The 20,312-nt window shown below is 41.1% G+C and overlaps 1 protein-coding gene and 1 long non-coding RNA gene across 6 annotated transcripts in view; both read right to left on the reverse strand.

Annotated features, from left to right (window-relative positions):
• Window positions 1-252: 252 nt before the first annotated feature.
• Window positions 253-5,062, reverse strand: LOC107315398. Its single transcript, XR_001555889.2, has 3 exons — window positions 3,839-5,062; window positions 2,895-2,963; window positions 253-705 (listed from the first exon to the last, which is right to left on the reverse strand). It is a non-coding gene; the product is annotated as an uncharacterized LOC107315398 (long non-coding RNA).
• A 108-nt stretch (window positions 5,063-5,170) lies between these two features.
• The window catches only part of ARID4A (AT-rich interaction domain 4A), a 43,776-nt gene continuing 28,634 nt past the window's right edge, over window positions 5,171-20,312 (reverse strand). For 2 of the 5 annotated variants that reach the window (XM_015865727.2, XM_015865722.2), the window contains 12 exons: window positions 20,068-20,165; window positions 16,918-17,146; window positions 15,725-15,975; window positions 13,839-14,036; window positions 12,836-12,920; window positions 12,473-12,668; window positions 12,198-12,260; window positions 10,253-11,377; window positions 9,945-10,049; window positions 9,154-9,369; window positions 7,833-7,979; window positions 5,171-7,066 (listed from right to left, as the gene is read on the reverse strand). In XM_015865727.2, coding sequence (XP_015721213.1) covers window positions 6,963-7,066; window positions 7,833-7,979; window positions 9,154-9,369; window positions 9,945-10,049; window positions 10,253-11,377; window positions 12,198-12,260; window positions 12,473-12,668; window positions 12,836-12,920; window positions 13,839-14,036; window positions 15,725-15,975; window positions 16,918-17,146; window positions 20,068-20,165 — 2,817 coding nt within the window. In that variant the 3' untranslated portion in view covers window positions 5,171-6,962. The remainder of the gene's footprint in view (window positions 7,067-7,832; window positions 7,980-9,153; window positions 9,370-9,944; window positions 10,050-10,252; window positions 11,378-12,197; window positions 12,261-12,472; window positions 12,669-12,835; window positions 12,921-13,838; window positions 14,037-15,724; window positions 15,976-16,917; window positions 17,147-20,067; window positions 20,166-20,312) is intronic. The other 3 variants (XM_015865724.2, XM_015865728.2, XM_015865723.2) reach the window with 3 other exon arrangements.

Here is a 20,312-nt window from a genome sequence, read left to right on the forward strand (position 1 = left end):
ATCCTCCTATGGAGTCTCATTCATTCTTTGCTGCTTGAAGCTGCTGACTGATAGATAACTCAATTAATTGGTTTTAGCAGGTGGGGATTTGTGAATGTTACATCTCTCAATTTGGGGAGAACTTTTGTTTCATTGCCAGCTGCTCTCTTAAAGCCTTACGATCTTTCTGACTGCAGCCTATTAGAGCTTCAGGCCAAGAGCTACTGTAAGCAGCAGTCAGCTGCTGTAACTAATGAGTTCTGGTAGGCAGGGGAACCTGCCAGCTTGTCCCTAGGTTATGTTGGCCTTATGCTTCACCAGGTCATTCACAAGTGACAGTAATGTGTCATTAACAGCACCTTTGCCAAAGGCATTGTCTCAGCACTCCTTGTTTCTCTCTGGGGGACCCAGTGTTCCTCCAGAACTGGCTTTGCTGCTGGCTGTAAGCACGATGTGCTCCAAGCACGGAGCTTGCTGGCAAGTTCCTCCTTTCTGTTGGCATTCACACAATTAAGTGTGAATAGATACGTACAAGGCGATGCCTTTTTATCTGCTGCTGAATGACTGCAGAGCAAAGTCTGAGAAAACTGTTCTGATTGTGTGCTGTTGGCTCAGGAATAAACACTGCTGCTTTTGAAAGGATCTTGATAGCTGAGATCCTACAGGCAGGTTCCTGCTACGGCAGAGTGACAACTCACTGCTATTTCATTACCCAATAGCTGTGTTCTGAAATACAGAATAGAGAAAAACGCAGTGCGCTTTCATCAGTAACCACTGTGATGCCCTGATAGTTAATGCGCACATTTGACTTCAGTTCTTACTAATCAAATACAATAACAAATGGAACTGGATGTCAGGATTACCATACAGATTTTGAAATATCAAGCAGTGAAAGGCTGAAACAGAACCTGGCAGCTGCCATGAAATAGCAGTTAGATAGAAAAGCAGCAATAAGGAACAGAAGCGGCAGGAGGCCGGCCCACATGCTTTTCTGCTGTTGGCTTCCTATAGGTTTTGATTTCCATCAGTGACAGAACAAAAGAAAATCCCTTCCTTTGTTTTCCTTGTTTGTTTGCTTTCCTTTACTACTCTTCAGTCAGCTGGCCAAGGTGTGGATTACAAGGCACTACTGACTGCAGCCAGCGCTCCTGCCACTTCCACTGGGCACCACTCTGCTTGCTGCTGTTCTAAAGCTGCCTCAGCTCCCCACAGAGATCCACTTCTAAGGATTTTAAAAGGTGGAAGAAATAAATACGTTCCTACAGTCTTGTTGACGTGTTTTGTAGTATCCACATCACTGCTTTTTCCTGCACCCCTCGTTACCTTGGAGATGGTTAAGAGCTAATTCTAAAATAGCAAAGGCTAAAAAAGCCCAAATAAGGCAGCAAGTTTCCAATGGCCTGGTTGGTTTTTTTTCTCCAAAGGAATAACACACTTGGAACATCCAGATTGTTTTCTACAGTCGGACCACAAACGTTCTTGGCCCTCAGCTGTATCCATATCCAATATTTAAGGCTTTATTTAAAAGTCTTTTTGTTAACATTTAAAGGTAACATATTGAAATGCTCCTATTTTTCTACTGCATCTTAAGTGTGCAAAGAAAACAGTTACTCAGAAGAGTGACTGTAAGAGTTTGTGTGATGGGAATGGGGGACATTCCATATCTCCTGCGCTAAACTCCTTGAGGGTGCAGAGGATTAAAAAGCCATTTTTCCCCCTCATATTTTGGGGCTTGGCAGTAAGGAGACGTGTCAATATTTGTTAAAATGGATTTATTGTACTAAAGGTTAGGCAAGTATTAGAGACACTTAGTTAATAAATTACTTTCAGGTCCCCCAGTTTCCTTGGACTCCAGTTTTAAAGCCACCTTAACCCAGTGTTGTCTGTGGGTGAGGGGGGAGGGAGGGTGAAACGTTGCCATATTCCCCCATCTTTCAGTGCAATACCTGAGCAGCCCGCCTAGAGCTGGGCTGGTGGGACTGGCTGTGTGAATGGCCACGTGTTAGAAGTGATGCTCACTGAAGCAGAGACAAGAACAGAGATCTTTCCTCTTTAGATGGGTGTCTGAACCAGAAGGCCACAGTGCAGCTACTGGTAAGCACGCATCAAATAGGAAAGGTCAAATCCAAGCCTTGCTGCAGTACAGCAGTGGCAATGACTGCAATCAGATCAATCATTGGGAAGACTCTAGCAGGGGGTTCTGTAATTCTCAGGGATAAGAGCAAGGTCCAAATTTCTCTAAGTCCTGCTGAGTGCTTGGGCTTGTAGCTGGGGGCCAAAGGACAAGGAAAAGGGGGCTGAATGCATAACGTCAGTACATGGAACGTGGCTGTGACCTCAGTGCAAGGAGATGCTCCTCTGTGCTCATTAATACCTGAGCAAAGAAAGCTGAACTGCCTGCAGGTGGAAAGCAAGAGAAGTGCTGAGGGAGTCCCCTAACTGTACATAGGAAGGCAGCATGCTTCTCTGCTGACTTTTATTTACGTGATATGAAGGGGAGATGAGCCAAGTTTCAAATCATCAAAGCAGAAATTCAGTTCTGTATTTGGCAGATCCCGCCCTTAAGGGGTATGGAACTAGGGAGCCTCATCCCTTCTTTCTGCCCAAGTTTGTGTTGCATTTGTGTGAGTGCTGGGGCTCCAGCAACAACCAGGAGCCACTGCTGCCTCATTTCAAGCCTCCTCAACCCCAAGGTGCACTCTGAACCACCTTATCAGTGAGCAGCGGGGTGTTGGTCCTGCTATGCTTTCATAGCAGGGCACGCTTATCTCCTCAAAGAACTTATCTCCTCTGTGCCCTGCAGGGCCTCCCTAAGGTGCTGTAGGCAAATTATAATGTGAGGGAAATTATAATAATACATACAATTCTTACAGCTTTTTCTTGCCTTCAAGGAGACGTGGGGTGGTGCCACTTACCTGAGGCCTCACTTCAGGGTGGAGAAGGCAGCAGGGTGGGGGGGTAGAGCTGAGATGAAGCACAGCCACCTGGTGATAAAATTGAAAGGGGAAAGGGTTAAAGAGTGAGCAGTGTGGTGAACAACGGTTCTAAGACTGTGCACACGTGTGAACAAGTGGCTTGTTAAAAGATAAGTCACCCTTGCACGATATAAGCAATGTATTTCATATAAATGCCTTGTCTTGCTCCTTCCTTACATAACCAGCAGAGCTGGCAGGATGGTGGCAAATTGGGTCAAGCTGTACCCAGATGAGGGATTAGCAACGCAGTGGTTTAGAAATAGATGAAGAAACTGATGGGGCTGCATGGAAATACTGCTGGGTGATTCTGAAAACCTGGGAAATAAGAGATGGAGCCAACAACATGTAATAACTGAACATCCAGAGCGTGGCTCAATGCTGCTAAATGCCCTGCAGGCCTGCACAGCTGGAATGGGCCTCTAGTGCTGATTTTCTGTGCTAGCAAACTATGTAAATAGTATGAAAATAAGTTCACAGCGCTTCTGTGTTTTTTTGTCATAATAAGTGAACTATATGCTAAATTAAAGCCAAATGCCATAAAACTGAAACACATTTTCACCTTTGGAAGCTGTCAGTACAGGCCAAACAGCAGCGTAATGATACAGACAATACAAACCATAGGGAGCTGCAGACCTTTCAGAGCAGCACCAGCCAGCACAGCCCCGCTACTAAACATGGGGTTACTGAAGGAAAAACAGCACACATTGGGCTGAGAATAAGGCAGTGAAGGCAGAAAGGGTGAGGTATGATTGACTGCTTCATAGTTAAGAGTGTCCGACCTTCTGCTGTCTGCAGCAAACAACAAAATCCAAGTACAGAGACCTAAAAATAACTAAAATGGGGTATCTGCAAAACGCAAAGGGCTTCAGGAAGATGCAACTTACCTGCTCTCGTTGTGCTTTTAATTATTACTGCAATCCTATTTAACTTCTGTTCAAATCATGCTTTATTATGGTTCCGATGTCTCTGAAAGACAGGAGCGCTGGTTAAGAGGTTTCTCACACTTGAGGAGAAATCAGAAACGGAGCAGATGAACCCACGTGTTGCTTCATTTACACCTTAGAGAAAATAAAGCCATCAGTACACACACAGCTGATATACACACTCATGAAAAGCAGCTGTAAGTTAAAACAAGTAAGGATACAAACATTTTCTTACCATATGTCCTTGCATGCAAGTTTTATGTTGCTATTTCTCAGATCACCAGCAAAGTGATACACCTGCCTGCTCTTCCTATCAACTGTAGGTGGCAGAGGGGGGTCTGAATTTTCCTAGAGCCCAGCTCTTCCCAACAGTTTTGTTTGACCCCATCATCCTCTGCCATCTATTTTACCTGCCAACTAAGCTGGAAATCGTTTTATCTTGACACAACCTGGAGACCGGGAGGCAGGAGAACAGGGAGGTCTGCCAAGAGGCTGCTTTGGGTTTTATTGTTCCTGCAAACATCTCTTAATAAAAAAAAAAAAAAGATCCCAATTCAATACACTCACAATTGAAGGCACTGAGAGGCACTTTGGAGTTTGCTTTATGGCAACAACATAGAAACGAAGTTAGAAATAAAAGACCTTTGAGGGTTTCTTGTCAATTTCAATTTTAGAGCAGCGCAGTCCCGCGTTACATAAAGCTCTTCACACTACAGTTTCTCAGGGTGTTTTAAAGTATTCCTCGAAACATCCACCCAATCATCTGAGCTACCTGCTGTGCTTCTTGTCAGAGACAGCAGCAGGAAGGCAGCGACGTGCTCCAGGCTTGGCTTAAAGTCATCCAGCTCTCCTGGCTGTGCAGTTCTATGCAGGGACAGTCGCATGAAATGCTGTTCCAGGGCTCTGAGGAGCTCTGGGCTGAGGTTAGGAGGTAAAGGTTCCTAAGGGATGAGGAGAAGCTGTAAGAGAATCTCTGTGCTGAAATACAGCTGAGAGCACATCTGCATGCTGAACATATATATGTCCACTAGAGGCATCAAGCAGTTTGGAGGCAGAGGTTGGAGAAATAAAATAGGAACTGAGCTTATTTGAATAGAAAAATTATTGCTGCTAATGGCAGTCGTGGAAGGTAATCTGAGAAAATGTGAGCCATGTGATTTCCTTTGAAATCAATGTTACTCTTACAGTNGCAAAAGTTAGCTCTGGAAAAAAGCCTTCCCAACCATTGATGGAGATTGATTGCCCTATTCAGGTAAGCCCAGGCATTTACAAGAACAATCATTTCAATAAAAATAGAGTGTAAAGCCTATGTTTAAAACATGGCCTTTATTAACGCTGTCTACTGAGCTCCATATTTATCTTACATTGAAATAGTTCTGCTTTGCTTAAGAAAAGACAGAAAAAGTGCATTTACAAGAGTACTTTTTCTTTAATTCTCTGCAAAAAAAAAAAAATAAAATGGAAGGAATCGGAATCACAAATTGACAAATGTTGTAAAATGAGATTTCAAGAAACATTGATTTTAGTAATGCTACTCCATCACTAGTGTTTCGTTCTGACTTTCTGCTGTGTGAACCAGAATATCCCGATATACAGTCTAGAGCATCTATGTTATTAGTCTACAGCATATTAAACACAGAAAAAGGGGCCGAGAACCCCTTCCAATGTACAAACATGAATTAAAAAAATCGATAAAAAATTGCCTTTATACATAATGTATATGCAAACTGCTTTAAATACATGGTTTTTGGAAGAGTTATTTACAAACTGTATCTGCCCGTGGGACAATCCACAGACAAAGCATACAAAGTCGCTTTACCTTACGGTCGCATCTCAACTTTGGGAGATAGAAATTCATTCGGCAGCACAGCAAACAGAAGAACTGGCGACAAAAATACCTTAAAGGGCAACCCGATAGATTCTGTTCCTCAAAACAATGTGAGTAGGACTGCCAAAGTTTCCAACCAAAGTCAGAGTTGAATCCAGATGCCCGCTTACGGTGGAGGACACGGAGCCAGACCCATTTCAATCCAGGTATGGGTAAATCCTCCTGTGAGAGCCAGAACTGACAGGTTTGTTGTATCAAAGAGTGAACTAACCTAGTTTGGTTGGTCGCTTTTTTTTTTTTTCTCTTTTTTTTTTTTTCCAATTTTATTAATATTTTAAAAAATACATAAAAATACAACATCCAATGTCTGAATAAATATATTTAACAAGTTGCAAGATACCCTTATTTTACACAAAAATTTCAGCTTTAGAAATCTTGTTAAATAACTTCATTGCTGTTATATATTCATTTTTTCGTCTTTTTGTAACAAAATAAAAACTCTGAAATTACATAGAAAAAAGACAAAATATTTTTGTCAAGGGATAAGATAGTCCACTGAAAACCTATTCACAATTCCACTGTAAACATTAATAAACATTAAAATATTTGCATAATTGTGTGCTCAAAAATCCTATAAAAAGTGGAAGACTTGTTACAACTGTAGTTTTCAGTCAACTACACTTCCTTTCACAATTTATTTTGTCCCATTTACACCTTTAAAACTGGGCACGTTGCTGAACGCGTACTTTGGCAGTTCTGTATAGCAAGTGCTTCCACAAAGAGGAACTACTCACCGAGAGCTACCACGGCTCGGCGGAAGTGCAGCAGTTACTCAGTTCATTTGGATAATACTCTGATGTCTTTACCTGGTGCACTTGCTTTTCTAAGATTACCCGAGAACACCTGAATGCTTCATTGGACATAACTTTTCAGATTTGATAAGTGCCCTTGCTCTGCATTAACAAAAACAGAACAGAAACAAACACAATGACAAGCATGTCACGTTGTGCCTACGAACCTTCAATGAGCTCAATTTCTCCAAACAGTAACTTAAAAACAGAACAAAACAACAAAAAAAAAGAGAGGGTAAGAGGGGAGAACAGATACAGTCCAGCAGTGGAGAACAGATACAGTCCAGCAGTGGAAGTGTGTACAGGATATACTTGGCAATGTTAAACCAGTCGAGTGCTTTCTGTGGCTGAATGTCAAGATTTAAGTCCACGGCAGCAAGCTGCTGGCAAGGCAGAGCAATGTGTATCACCTGCATTCTACAGCAAGCACGTTTTGTGGAGGGGAGGACGACGAAGGACTCATTCCAGTGTCTGATGAAGCAGATGACATGGATGCTCCTGTATGAGACACTGAAGACAGAGAATGTATCAGCATCAGGTGACCAAAGTGCACGTGAGAACGAAGGTGCCTACACTTAATGCATATTAAAAAGACCTCAGAGATTTGGCATATTGCAGAAACAGATGTGAATTTTTGGCAACTCTTTCCATTCTTGTATTCACATAAGCTGGATGAGTAACCTCACCATTCCTGCATTACAGAGCAATTGCAGCAATCCATTAGATGGGTCACTATGCTGACTCAAAACATAGAATCACAGAATGGCTTGGGTTGGAAGGGACCTCAAGGATCACGAAGCTCCAACCCCCCACCACAGGCAGGGCCACCAACCTCCACATTGAATAACCAGCCCAGGCTGCCCAGGGCCCCATCCAACCTGGCCTTGAACACCTCCAGGGATGGACGGGGCATCCACAGCCTCTCTGGGCTCATGCAACCTAAATCTACCCTCCTTAAAACTCCATGATTTCCCTAGAAATTTCATATTTCCAATGGACAATTACAATACAGTCCCTAAATGTTTTTGCATTCAGGCCTTCACATTCTGGAAAGTCTGAGACACTCTTTCTAAATATGTACATATATGTAAGGAATAAACAGATAACACTTTTTCTCCCCCAAAATGCTGTCAAATTTTAATTGCTTCAGATTCTGTCTTTTCAAGAAAAACACTGAAAATCTCAGGAGAAGCATACACAGAATCACACAGAATAACAGGGGCAGGAGGGGGCCTGTGGAGATCATTTAAGTCCATAAAGCAAATCTGAACGTTACCTTCTCTGTCTTTCTTTTTTAACCGCTTTCTTCTCCTGTCTATGGTGGCTACTTCTGACTTCAAAGACATGTAGTACTTTCGGATTTCCTGTAGCTTTTCTTGTAAGAAGGAGATCCTTTCAGTGCTGCTCATGTTGTCCAGTTCATCTTAAAAGTAGAAAGAAAAGGGAGAACAGCTTCAACCAGGTGATCTTAAAGAAATGAACGCAATTCTTTGAGTATACAAGACAGAGCATGAAAGATAACACAAACTTCTCTCACGCTACACCAAAAAGGCATATGCCTAATTTACAATATCGAAACTCACACATTTTTCTTGGAGAATGAAATTTCTTGCAAATTCCCCCCAATCCACATCACTTAAAGCAGGCAGATAACACAAGTAAGAATCTTGCTGCTCATGAGGAAAGGTTACACTGCAGATATTCCACTCTTCCTCCAAGATGCACTCTTAATCCTTCTTTATACAAAAACACATCAGGAAGAGGAGGGGGGTTATCTAACCCTCAATAAACTTTCTCTTTAACCAACTTTAGTGTTAAGCTGTATTTATAATGAAAAAGAAAAACCAAGATAAAACACAGCAAATAATTGTTTAGCATCCAATCTTCTTATCACCACCACTTCAACCACAGCCTTGATTTTAGCAGTCTCAACTCCTGAACTGCTATTCAATACCTTGACAGCTCCACCATAACCTGGGTTTTCAGTTACATTCACTTTTTTGAGGAGTGTGGGAGAGTTGGGATTCCCAAATCCCAACATAACATAATCCCAAGTTTAATGAAAGATGGCAAAAAATTATCTGGGATCAAGTGAACAGAGAAACATGGGAAGGGGGTATCGCAGAATCACTGATTGGTCTGAGTTGCAAAGGCCCACAGTGCTCATCCAGTTCCAACCCCCTGCTGTGTGCAGGGTCACCAACCAGCAGCCCAGGCTGCCCAGAGCCACATCCAGCCTGGCCTTGAATGCCTGCAGGGATGGGGCATCCACAGCCTCCTTGGGCAACCTGTTCCAATGTGTCACCACCCTCTGGGTAAAAAACTTCCTCCTAAGATCCAATCTAAACCTCCCATACGTTAAATGGGAAAACAAAAACAAAAACCAAGAAAAAAAAAAAAAAACCCAAGAAAAAAAAAACAAACAGGTATTTTTCAAATTATTATTATTTTAAATGAGTAATTAACATATCTATGAAACTTAAAGGTTAATTCTGAAGGCTTCGCTGAAGCTTTTCTAAAATACCCAAGTTCCAACATCTTAATAAAGTTTGTCTTTCACATTTTTGGTTGATATAAAAAAAAACCAACGATCTTACTGAGCTGAAAGCTCCATTTGTACACTCTAGGTGAAGAATTCTGGTGGTGGTGTTTCTCTCTGTGTTTATCCTTTTCTCCATCTTTGATGTGAGGTGAAATCACTCTTGCAGGCGATCGAGAAATCTTCTGTGGTTTTGATGAGTTTAAGTGTTTTACAGGAGTACATTTACTAGAGCTGTCCAGGACAGGAAGGTCTTCACTGTCACTGCTTTGTCCTGTAGTAAGAGAAATGTATTGGAACTTCATGAAAATGATCAAGTTTTTAAAACTGTAGCTGTAATCAGAGAAATTATTATGAAAGATGAGCTGCTTCTTGCTTAGAAAGTTCCAAAATGCACACTGGAAAAATTGCATCAGATTCACTTGGTACCACATTGATTTGTGTATTTACTAAATTGCTTTACAAACCTGAAAGAACACTTCTAAAACATGACTACCAGAACAGAAGCTTTAATGAGAAATAGAAAACCGTAAGCTACAGAATATGCAAATAATTTGGATTCCCACAATAATTACAATACTCCACATAAGCAGTTAAATATGTCTGAATATTCTATGTCAGATAATTACTATTTTAGGTTGATATCTTAAAACCTGAACAGCTCTCTTGTAGTGCCTAAATTCATTGACTCATTCAATTCAGCCTCTTCAATTTTTATCTAATCACCAAAAATGAGCTATGGGAACACAAGTTTTATGTAACAGAAATAACGTGTCAGAATGAAACAGTGGGCCCTATGCATGTTTAGATGTCAGCATAACCTCCCCCTCATCTCCCTCAGGAATGTACCTGTTCCATTCTTCTCATTTTTGGCTGCAGCACTTGTTCGCTTTGGAGTACGCTTTTGTTTTTTTGCCAGTGTTCCACTATTGCTATCACTGGGCCTTTTTTGACCTGCATGAGGTAGGGGGGAAAAAAAAAACAAACACAAACATCTCAAGTATTTCTGCTATTAGCCAGCACCTTTTTATATGCAAGAAAGTCATTAAGATCTAGAAGGCAAAGCAAACTGGTGAGCTTTAGCAATGTAATACCACACTTAAAGACAATCAGAAATCATTACAAAGGAGACTGACATCTCACAAGGAAACACTCACCCTTCTCTCCGATGTCTCTTTCTGGCACCGCTATACTACAGTTGCTGGACGTAGTACTGGCTTCAAATCCATTAGCAGACTCACTCTCACAGAGCGCTTCTTGAGATTCTTCTGCCACACTGTCCACTTCAATAGTCATATCACTTTCACTCTTGATGCTGCGGGACTCGTCTTGACTAAGTGTAAGCGGTGAGGCCACTGAGAAGCTCGACTGGACAGCAGCGGGTAAGGCAGATGGATTTGAAGTATTAGGGTCCTGTTTTTCCGATGCTGTATCTTCACTACTGCTCTTCTCCTTTTCGTCCAAGTCATCCAAGTCTACTTCATGACAGAGCAAGGTTTCAGGACCGATCTGAGGCATTGTGTCATCCTCGTCTTTCAAGGGAACGTTATTGTTCTCTTCAGACGGACACTGAAAGTTCTCACTCCTCAGTTCTTGTCTGTGCTGCACTGATTCTGCCACAAGGGATGGCATTTCTTCATTTTCAGTTCTGACTGACTCTTCAGCATTCAGCCCTCTACATTCCTCTGCCCCAGTACATTCATTGGTCCTCTCTTCAGTTAAGATATTTGGGACTTCCATTTCACTCTCTCGTCGATTTCTTTTCTCAGGCGAAGCCTGCTCCAAAATCTTCCTTTTCAAAAGCTTCTTATCTTTTGTGGAAGGTTCTGTTTCAGTTTCAGTAGTGCTGGAAAACTCTTTACAGTCCAAGGAAGACACGTCTAACCTTTCGTTGTCTGTTAGAGACTCATTAGTCACCTCTTCTTGACTTCCTGGAGAAACCTTTGCATTCTCTAAGCAGAGATCTTTTGTCTTGCTCCTTCTCCCTTTTCCTTTAGGTGATTTTTCAGCTTCTCTCTTGATTTCTTCCATTTGCTCCGTTTTATTCCCAAAAATCTGAACTATTTGTTCACTTTCTTCAACTTCCAGTTTCAGGATTTCTAATGGCTGCACTTGAGTCCTGTCATTTTCTCTCAGTGCGTGAGGAATCTTTGGGCTTTCCTCATCTAGCTTCTCATCGTTTTGTTTTTCATTCTTTTCCAGTTCTGAAGTTTCTGGAGAAAACTCCTCATTCATGTTCTTCTCAGATGACTCATCTGCCTCACTGTCAGATGAAGCAGAATCTGCAAAAATTTTAGAGTAAAGAAATAAAGAAATAGAAGAGAACGTCACCACAGCTCATGTAATACAGAACCATTACTTTTTTCAACTACACACAATCCCTTTTCCAGTAGTCTGTGCAATTAAAATCAATTTACAATAAGTAATCCCAAACAGCAACAAAAAAACCCACTTACTACAGTTCTTATTGCAGCCCCAACCCCCTATTCATCAACAGCAGTGATGGTAGTACTACCTCCTCAATGATCCAGTACAACCGTATTGCAGTTTCTAGTAGCAAAAATAATTTTACAGATTCCCATGTGGACGTCGCTGAATTATTGCATGAATCACACACCACATAAAACTTCAGCATTAATATGTTACCAGAAGATTATTTGGGGACCCACACTAAAAAAGAGACGATAATTTCACTTCAATTCTCATTTTCAGAGGCTCAGAAATCCCAGAAAATATCACAGTCATTTGTATATAATTAACTTCTTTACTGGATGATGGAGTACTGAGGCTGTGGACTTGATTTCCATTATAAACACTATTATTATTCCACTAGGTCTGTTCAGGATTAAGACTGAAAGGCTCTGGCTAAAGAATATGGGATGAGTTGCGCTGTCACTTCCACACCACGGCTCTCTTATGAGTAAACTGTGCTCTCCAGCAGTTTCAATTCATCTACTTTCAATCAAATTCACATGTAGATTAAAAAATAATAATAATAATAATAAATAATAATAATTTAAAAAAATAATGATAATCAAACTTCTTTTCAAAAAAGGTACTAAAAAAACCCTCAAAAACATACACAGGACTGAGAGCACTCACCGTTTGATCCTCTATCAGAATCAAACATTCCTGAGCTACGTCTCGTCTGCCTGCGAGGTGTTGCTAAAATCAAAATTGAAAATATTAATTTTTCACAGAGTCAAATCTGCACCAGAAATGTGTTTTTTTGTCACATTGCTTTTACACTGACTGGGTAGGCAGGACTTTAAAGCTTCTGAAAGCACTCTGTTCACTGAAGTTGTCGTGTTAATGCACTGCATTACATCACTGTTTACATGCACTTCCATGCCAGAACAAGAGTGCATCAGATGTACCTTCTGTTCCATTTGGCAAAGGTGAGGAATCTGACAAGTTGTTCCGTGCACTTCTGGCTCCTGATTTACCTTCACTATTAGGTGTTTTGGATAAAGATGTGTTTGATGGAAGAGTAGATTTCAGAGGAGGTCGCCCACGCTTCGATTTTTGTTTCTCCTCGTCTTTCTTCTCATCCTTCTCACTGTCTTCTTTATTCTGAGGGAGAAAATGAACATTTTATTACGGTGCAACTTCTCATTTTTCCCTATGCATTTATTAGAAAGCCATAGTATGGACTGAATCATCTATTTCTTTTTAAGTAGGGAACATTGATAGTCTTAAGTACGGTACTACAAGAAACTTATTGACATAATCTATATTACTTTTGCTTTTTTCTTCTGTTTTCTCTTTGGTCCTCCTTTGTCCACAGGCCAGATAATGCGATCAGCTTTCACCCATTCATCATACCTAAAAGCAAGTCATAACATATTAGATATAGAAAAGGCTGTTAGCAATATGATGCTTAGAAAATTACAGAAAACATTTAGCAAGGAGAGGCAGCAAAGTAGAGCCCACAGCTACAGACATATGGAGTATCAAGCATTAGAAATATCAACTAAATTGCTAATAAATTAATAGATTAGGTTTATAGTAACAGTTTCTAAGTTTGCATTAAACTGTCTGAAGGACACCAAGCTCAAAAACAAACTTTACGTTGCCACAAAAAGGAATTTGCTTGATTTACTCAGAAATTCACAGACCTGGAATATCTGAAGTTACATACTTGAAAAGCTTTTGCTTATGTCATCACCATTTTCCAATAAAAGAACAAAACCAAACAATTTCTACAGCTGTACTGAATATAAAACATGGCTGCCAAGAGAAGCATTCAATCATTTCTTTTCAGTAGTTCCTTGCTGCTGGGCTCTCTCCTAACCTCCCTACATGTAACAACCATTCCCTATAATCACAGGGAACAATGAATCCAACAATAGATTCTGTTGCCAAAATCTCAGTTCTCTTCTAATTGCAGACATCCTCACTATTACCGATGCTTCTTTTACACACAAGTCTGATGCTGCTAACACCAGCTGACACAATTGATTATACAGATAGCTCTGCAAGGAGAGAGGACCACTCACTGTAAGCAGGATGGAAACTTGGAAACATACAACTGTATTCTGAGATTTCAATACTACAGCATCGGACCATGAACCAAATTCCCTCCACTGAAAAACGTAACAGTCAGATAATATTACCACGTTGATAATTCAATTCCAGCCAAGCCACTGACTATCATCTTCTTTTTTGTCTTAAAAACAAAATCTCTTTTGGAAGTAATAATCATTTTAACAAATCAAGACATGAAAGACGTATTCTCCTCACCTTACATTCCAACCATAGTAATGCACTAAATATAAAACCTCTCCTTCATCAGTCTCAGTGCTTTTAATGCTGGCTTCATAAATTTTCTGAGTCTTTCCACGTCCATATTTTACTTTCACTTTGGTTCCAGTCAGGCAGGGTTCTGTATCCTCCTCATCCTCTTCACCTTCTGATTCTCCTTTGTTCTCAATCTCCTCCCTGCAGTAAAATGTATTTTAAATATCCACTAATTAGTGACAAAGCTTTAACATTTAAATAGCACAGCCAAGCTACTACCAAAGCAAAAAAGACTGCAACAAAACAAGTTCATTTGCTGCATCACGCCCTGCCACTGGAGCCAGACTGAACACAACTCTGCAGGCTTAGGATTTTAATGAAAATTTAGATAACTCAGACAGAGGAATAAATCAAACTCAGTGTTCGGCTTCTAATTAAGACAGGAAAAACTAACTTCAGTTTTTAAAATATAATTGCTTTTGACACACTGCTGTAAATAATAATCTCTTCCTTCTGCATGTTGCTTAACAGCTTAAAATTTATTAACAGCATATGAAAGTTTAGAGTGCAGCGATTCCCTCCAGGATATAAACACCATTCCAATGAAACAAATATTGATTACCATAGTTTTAACCAAGATAAGAAGTGTCTACACAGCTCTTCTGTCTATACCTACATCTTATTAGCAAAATCCAACCTTAAAACACAATATCTAACTATAATTCCAACAATCATAACCTGCTGTTAGGAAGAACTTAGAAGAATGTTAAGCTACAAAGAGTCAGCAGCAGAGGCAATCCTGAAAGACTACAAGTTTACTTTTAATAATACGCATTCACCAGCCTTCAGGGTCAGATGAACTATTCTGCTGTGGCAAACAGAATAAAAATGAAGATGATGAGCACCACCTGCATTACATAAAAGAAAACTGTCTTTGATGCCCTCATCACTTGACATAACTCTGCAACCTCTCACCCACCCACACTGCACCCCCTTTTTACCTACTATGGTCTGTTGAAAGATTTCTCTTTGGGTTGCACAGTGATGATTTCTTTAAAGTTAACTGTGTGTGCTCCCACTCCTCAAACCCCTTTAAAACATGAAACAGCTCTACCAGGCTTTATCCAGTATCAGCTGTGTCCCACACAACTCAGCCACATTGAAAACAAGGCAGGAAGGCCAGCTTAAACAACTAAGATACTGTTCCATACCACAGCCAGGGATAGCGAAGAAGAGGCCTACTCTGGCAACAAGGTAAGACACCTGGTGACAGCCTGCTTCTGACCAAACCCACTTCAACTTGTCAGACTTTGTTTCTGGACAGTGTTTTCCCTTGGAAGATACCACTCTTCAGTCAGTTTGCCCTTTCTACATCTCACTATCCAGTAGTTTTCAACCTGTCTTCACATTTCATTCAAACTTCCTCTTTTCCTCTCCTTTGCTTCCTTAGCTGAAATTCTGCCTACCAATGATACATTAAAAGTACCCATGAAAACAAGTGAATTGTACATTCACCAGCTATCACTAACAACAGAGAGGCTGTTTTGTATTTCAACTGCCCAGTTGCTCACCATCCATACAACAGCCCTGTCTTACTTGTTGCCTATATAGGAGTGTGATAAAACAAGACCTTGGCAAGACCATCAAGAAGATGGAAATTAAAAATACTGCTTGCCATGTCTACCAAAAAAAGGCAATACCTTAAGGTACAATAAACTCTACAAGCCCAAAATAGCATTTTCCTTTCCCTTTCCAGCTGAGCAAATGAGGTTTCTGATTTTCACACTGTAGAAACCAGTCAGACCTCCAAAGTCTGAGGATAATCTTGCTTGGAACATGCTCTGTGCTGACAAAGATACACTTCTGAGGTGACACAAATTAACGCTTACCTCTCCCTCTGCCTCTCCTCATCTTCATCTGACTCTTTATCAGACTCCTCCTGCTTTTTAATCTTTTTCTCTTTTTGCTTTGGTGTACTTTTCCTCCCTAGTAGAGTTTCGTTTTCTTTCTTTTCTGCATTCTCAAGGCTTTCCTCTATATCTTTGTTTTCCTTGTTGTTGTCTTTCAATTTATCTTGTGTTTTATCATCTTCACTATCTTTTTTAGCAGGGGTTGCATCACGGGCAAGCCGTCTTCGTCCCTAGAACAGAAATAAAACCTGATTAAAATCTACTGTCACTTGTTCTCAGTATAGGCCCCCCAAATACACTACGTCTGGATGGAAGAAAAGCTGGAACTAACACCAAAGAGCAAAATATTCTAAAATCTTAATAGATTAACTTAAGTAGTTTTGTTATCAACAGGAATAAAGAAGATGAGGTTGGGAGAATTCCAAGATGCCTGTAAGGTCTGCTGTCCCTGACAACAACAGCAATACTGCTGAAGTGCTCATATTGGACTGAGACGTGGCACCTTCCTTTTAGTGCCTCCAGTCCCAGTAGCTACCTGTTGAATTCACAGGATTCATCTGTCAGCTTTAGAAATACTGAATGTTTAAAAGGTATTTTCAGCAGTGGGACAAACTGCTGTTTAGGACTTTCCTCGACTGATTCTTGGGGCTCTAGTACAGGCTTACCGTGTTACTATGAAAGTATCTTTGACAGGGACACTGCATAGTGACTTGAACCTTTTAAGTACATTATGAAGAAATACTGTGCTAAGAATCAACTCTTTCTGTGGTAAAAAAACAGGTCCTCCTTTGATTCTTAGTGCTTCAGCAGTCCCCTGATATGCCTGCTTGACACAAAGCTCCAGGCTCCACATGCAAGTGCAAGTTCTCACCCATAACCAGGACTACCCTGCTTGTTCACAGTGTTCTGCTGTCATACAGCTCTCTAACCACCCCCAAACAGAAACACAACTGATAACCAACACAGGCTTAGCAAACCCTGTGGAAGGTTTACAAAATGAATAATCAAAACACAATTAACAGCTGAACACCAACTCCTGTTCACTGAATGCTGTCCTATAAGAGTGCTAATTCAAATGTACAGTTGCTGCACAAGGGAAAACTCATTATGTAAACTGTTCAGTATACAAAGGGGTTTTAAGTACTAAATAGAAATCAGTCTGAACTACTTACCCTCGGGGATCTTAGTTCTATTTCTTCTTTTTCGCTCTCACTGCTGGAATAGTTTTCTTCTGCTTCTTTTTTGACTTCTGTTGGAGGCATTTTTTGCTCCTCTTTCACACTCTCCTCCATTGGTTCCTCGTGTTTCTGTATGTCTTCTACCACTTTTGGTTCATTGTGATGAATGGTCCTAAACTGAATGTTTGCAGAACGGCAGTACTCTTCAAAACCATAAAGATACCTGTATAAAAGAAGCAAGAGTTTCATCTACATTTCAGCTTTTATTTTTCTTTATCCAAGTGCAAAAAACCTATTTTCCTGTTCATAGGGAAGCACAGTAACTTTAGGAAGAAAAAAAAGCAGTTTCTGAAATAAAACAACTCCAAACAAGAAGTCAAGCAGCAAAAAAGACAAGTCAGCACACACACACAGGTGCTTCCCACAATTTTAACGTCATCCCTCTTCAAATAAGAACTCGTGACATTGCAGCCTAAGAACAGTATTAAAACAGGGAAGGTGATGGAACAGCTTGTGCTGGATGCCATCTCCAGACAACTGGGTGATAAGGAGGTTATCATGAGTACTCAGCATGGGTTCACCAAGGGTAGGTCGTGCTCGACCAACCTGGTGGCCTTTTATGAAGATGTCACTAGCTGGGTGGACAGGGGGAGGGCGGTAGATGTAGTCCACCTTGATTTCAGTAAGGCTTTTGATACTGTCCCCCATGACATCCTTTATAACAGCGAGGAAGTATGGGATTAGATGAGGTGGCGTGAGTGGGTGAGAGGCTGACTGTCAGAGTGCAGGGTTGTCGTTGCGGTGCGGTGTCTGCTGGAGGCCTGTAACATGCGGCGTCCCCCGGGTCGTGCTGGTCGGTCTTGTTCAACATCTTCATCAACGACCTTGATGAGGGGATAGTGACCACCCTCAGCAAGTTTGCTGATGACACTGAAGGCTGTGCTGCCATTCAGCGAGACCTGGACAGGCTGGAGAGCTGGGCAGGAAAAAACGGATGAGGTTTAACAAAAGCAAGTGTAGAGTCTTGCACCTGGCTAGAAATATTGCATGCATACAGGCTGGGGAAGAGCTGCTGGAGAGGAAGCTCTGCTGAGAGGGACCTGGGCGTCCTGGTGGACGACAGATTAACCATGAGCCAGCAGATTGTGCCTTGTAGCCAAAAAAGCCAATGGCATACTGGGTGTGTATTAAAAAGAGCGTGTCCAGCAGGTCGAAGGAGTGATCCTCCCCTCTACTCTGCCCTGGTGAGGCTCTATCTGGAATATTGTGTCCAGTTCTGGGCTCCCAGTACAAACAGACAGGGATCTCTTGGAAAGAGTCCAGCGGAGGGCCACTAAGATGTGAAGGGCTGGAGCATCTCCCCTATGAGGAGAGACTTAGGTACTGGGTCTGTTTAGCCATGAGAAAAGAAGACTGAAGGGGACTTGATCCAGGTTTATAAATACCTGAGTGTGGGAGCCATAGTTGGTGAGGCTGGTCTCTTTTCAGTAGTGTGTGGGGACAGGACTAGGGGTAATGGGATGAAAGTACGCCATAGGAAGTTCCGCACAAATGTGCGGAAGAACTTCTTTACAGTGAGGGTGACGGAGCACTGAACAGGCTGCCCAGGGAGGTGGTAGTCTCCTTCTCTGGAGATATTCAAGACCCGCCTGGACACCTTCCTGTGTGACATGGTGTAGGGAGCCTGCTTTGGCAGGGGTTGGACTCGATATCTCTCGAGTCCTTCCAACCCCTACAATTCTGTGATTCTGTGAACATATACACAGTTTTGCAAACACAGAGTGACAGAAAAGATCAGTCTAGTATCAAAATACGTGCATATAAACAAGTTACCACACGGTAATGAACTGCCACACATCAGCTTGTTCTCTGTGAACTGCCTGCGTACACACTCTGATCTAGTTACAGGTGAGGGAAACGTGAAGTAGCAGAACCCTCATGGAATAAAAACGCAAACCACAACACGCTATCATGTGTCCATACAACTATGTCCACATTAACAGTAACCTAGCATATATTTAGTTCTTTAATGATACATACTCTTCACTGTAAAATACAGACCTTAAACATGTGCCCACTTCAAATGCCACTGAAGATAGTCTGAATATTTTCATCTTCATCAACATGAACATGATTTGAGTCACTAGCCATTCATCCCTATTCAATCAGCCAAATTTCCTTAGGCTCGAGTCAAAGAGAATCTCATTCTTCCCTTTTACTCAAAAAGACCAATTGTTTCTTGTTCAAACTTTCAGGAGAATAAATAATAATCTTTATTTAGAAAACAAACCTGAAAAGTTTAAGTCCTAAAAGGTTTCCATTTCAAAAGTAAGAACGTGAATCAAAAGCAGGTGTTAGAATATAGTTTCACACTTTTTTTTTTAATAACAGTAGCAGTTCTACTACACAACACTGTCACATCCACCATAGCAATATTTGTTAATTATGTGCTAAAGCTATTAATTTACAGAATCCAAACAAAGATGACATTTAAACATGCAGTTTGATATCCTTCTCTATCAACATTTGTGAGGGATTCAGGCTGGGCATTAGGAAGTATTACTTCTCAGAAAGGGTGGTCAGGCACTGGAATGGACTGCCTGGGGAGGTGGTCACTGACCCTGGGGGTGTTCAAGGAAAGACTGGATGTTGTGTTGAGGGACATGGTTTAGTGGGAGCTATTGGTAACAGGTGAACGGTTGGACTGGATGATCTTTTAAGTCTTTTCCAACCTTGGTGATTCTATGATTCTATGCTAAACCTGCTCTCCGCATGCAGCATCTACAGACTTGAACAGCATGCAACCGAGATTAATAACCAGGAATTGCAAGCCTGAGTTTGCCACAGTATTTTTTAATAACTTTTGTTGTTGTATGCTGAAAGGGTATCATCACACGCTGAAAACGAACGTTTCTTGATTAAAAAAAAAGAGAGCAGAATTCTAATGCAGCCCTGAGCACTCCCTCCTTTCCCCCATCAGTTCAATCCCTGGCACTGGAAAGTGCTCAAAATTGCTAATTAACTGAAGAATGTCACCTACTGCTCCATTAAACTACCTAAAATTGCTTGAATATTGTACATGTTATGAACAGCAACAGAAGAAATAAAAAAGCAATGTTTTCATCATTTTACAAGAGAACTTACTTTCTGTAAGCAGTTTTTACATTGTACGAAGCTGCCGAGTTCAATATAGGAATGCCAAGGTCCATATAAATTTGCTTCCAAACAGCACCGCTCTCAATCTTTGGGGGGAGAAAATAAATAAAAGAGAAAGATGTAAGCTTTCATTTTATGTTAACCAAGAACGTTATGGAATGACACTTAACACAGACACAAATCACAACCTTTACGGACGATGAGACATATTTAGTTTGGGGGAACACCCGACA

The sequence above is a fragment of the Coturnix japonica genome, chromosome 5 (genome assembly GCF_001577835.2).
Source record: "Coturnix japonica isolate 7356 chromosome 5, Coturnix japonica 2.1, whole genome shotgun sequence".
In the NCBI taxonomy this organism is placed as follows: Eukaryota; Metazoa; Chordata; class Aves; order Galliformes; family Phasianidae; genus Coturnix; species Coturnix japonica.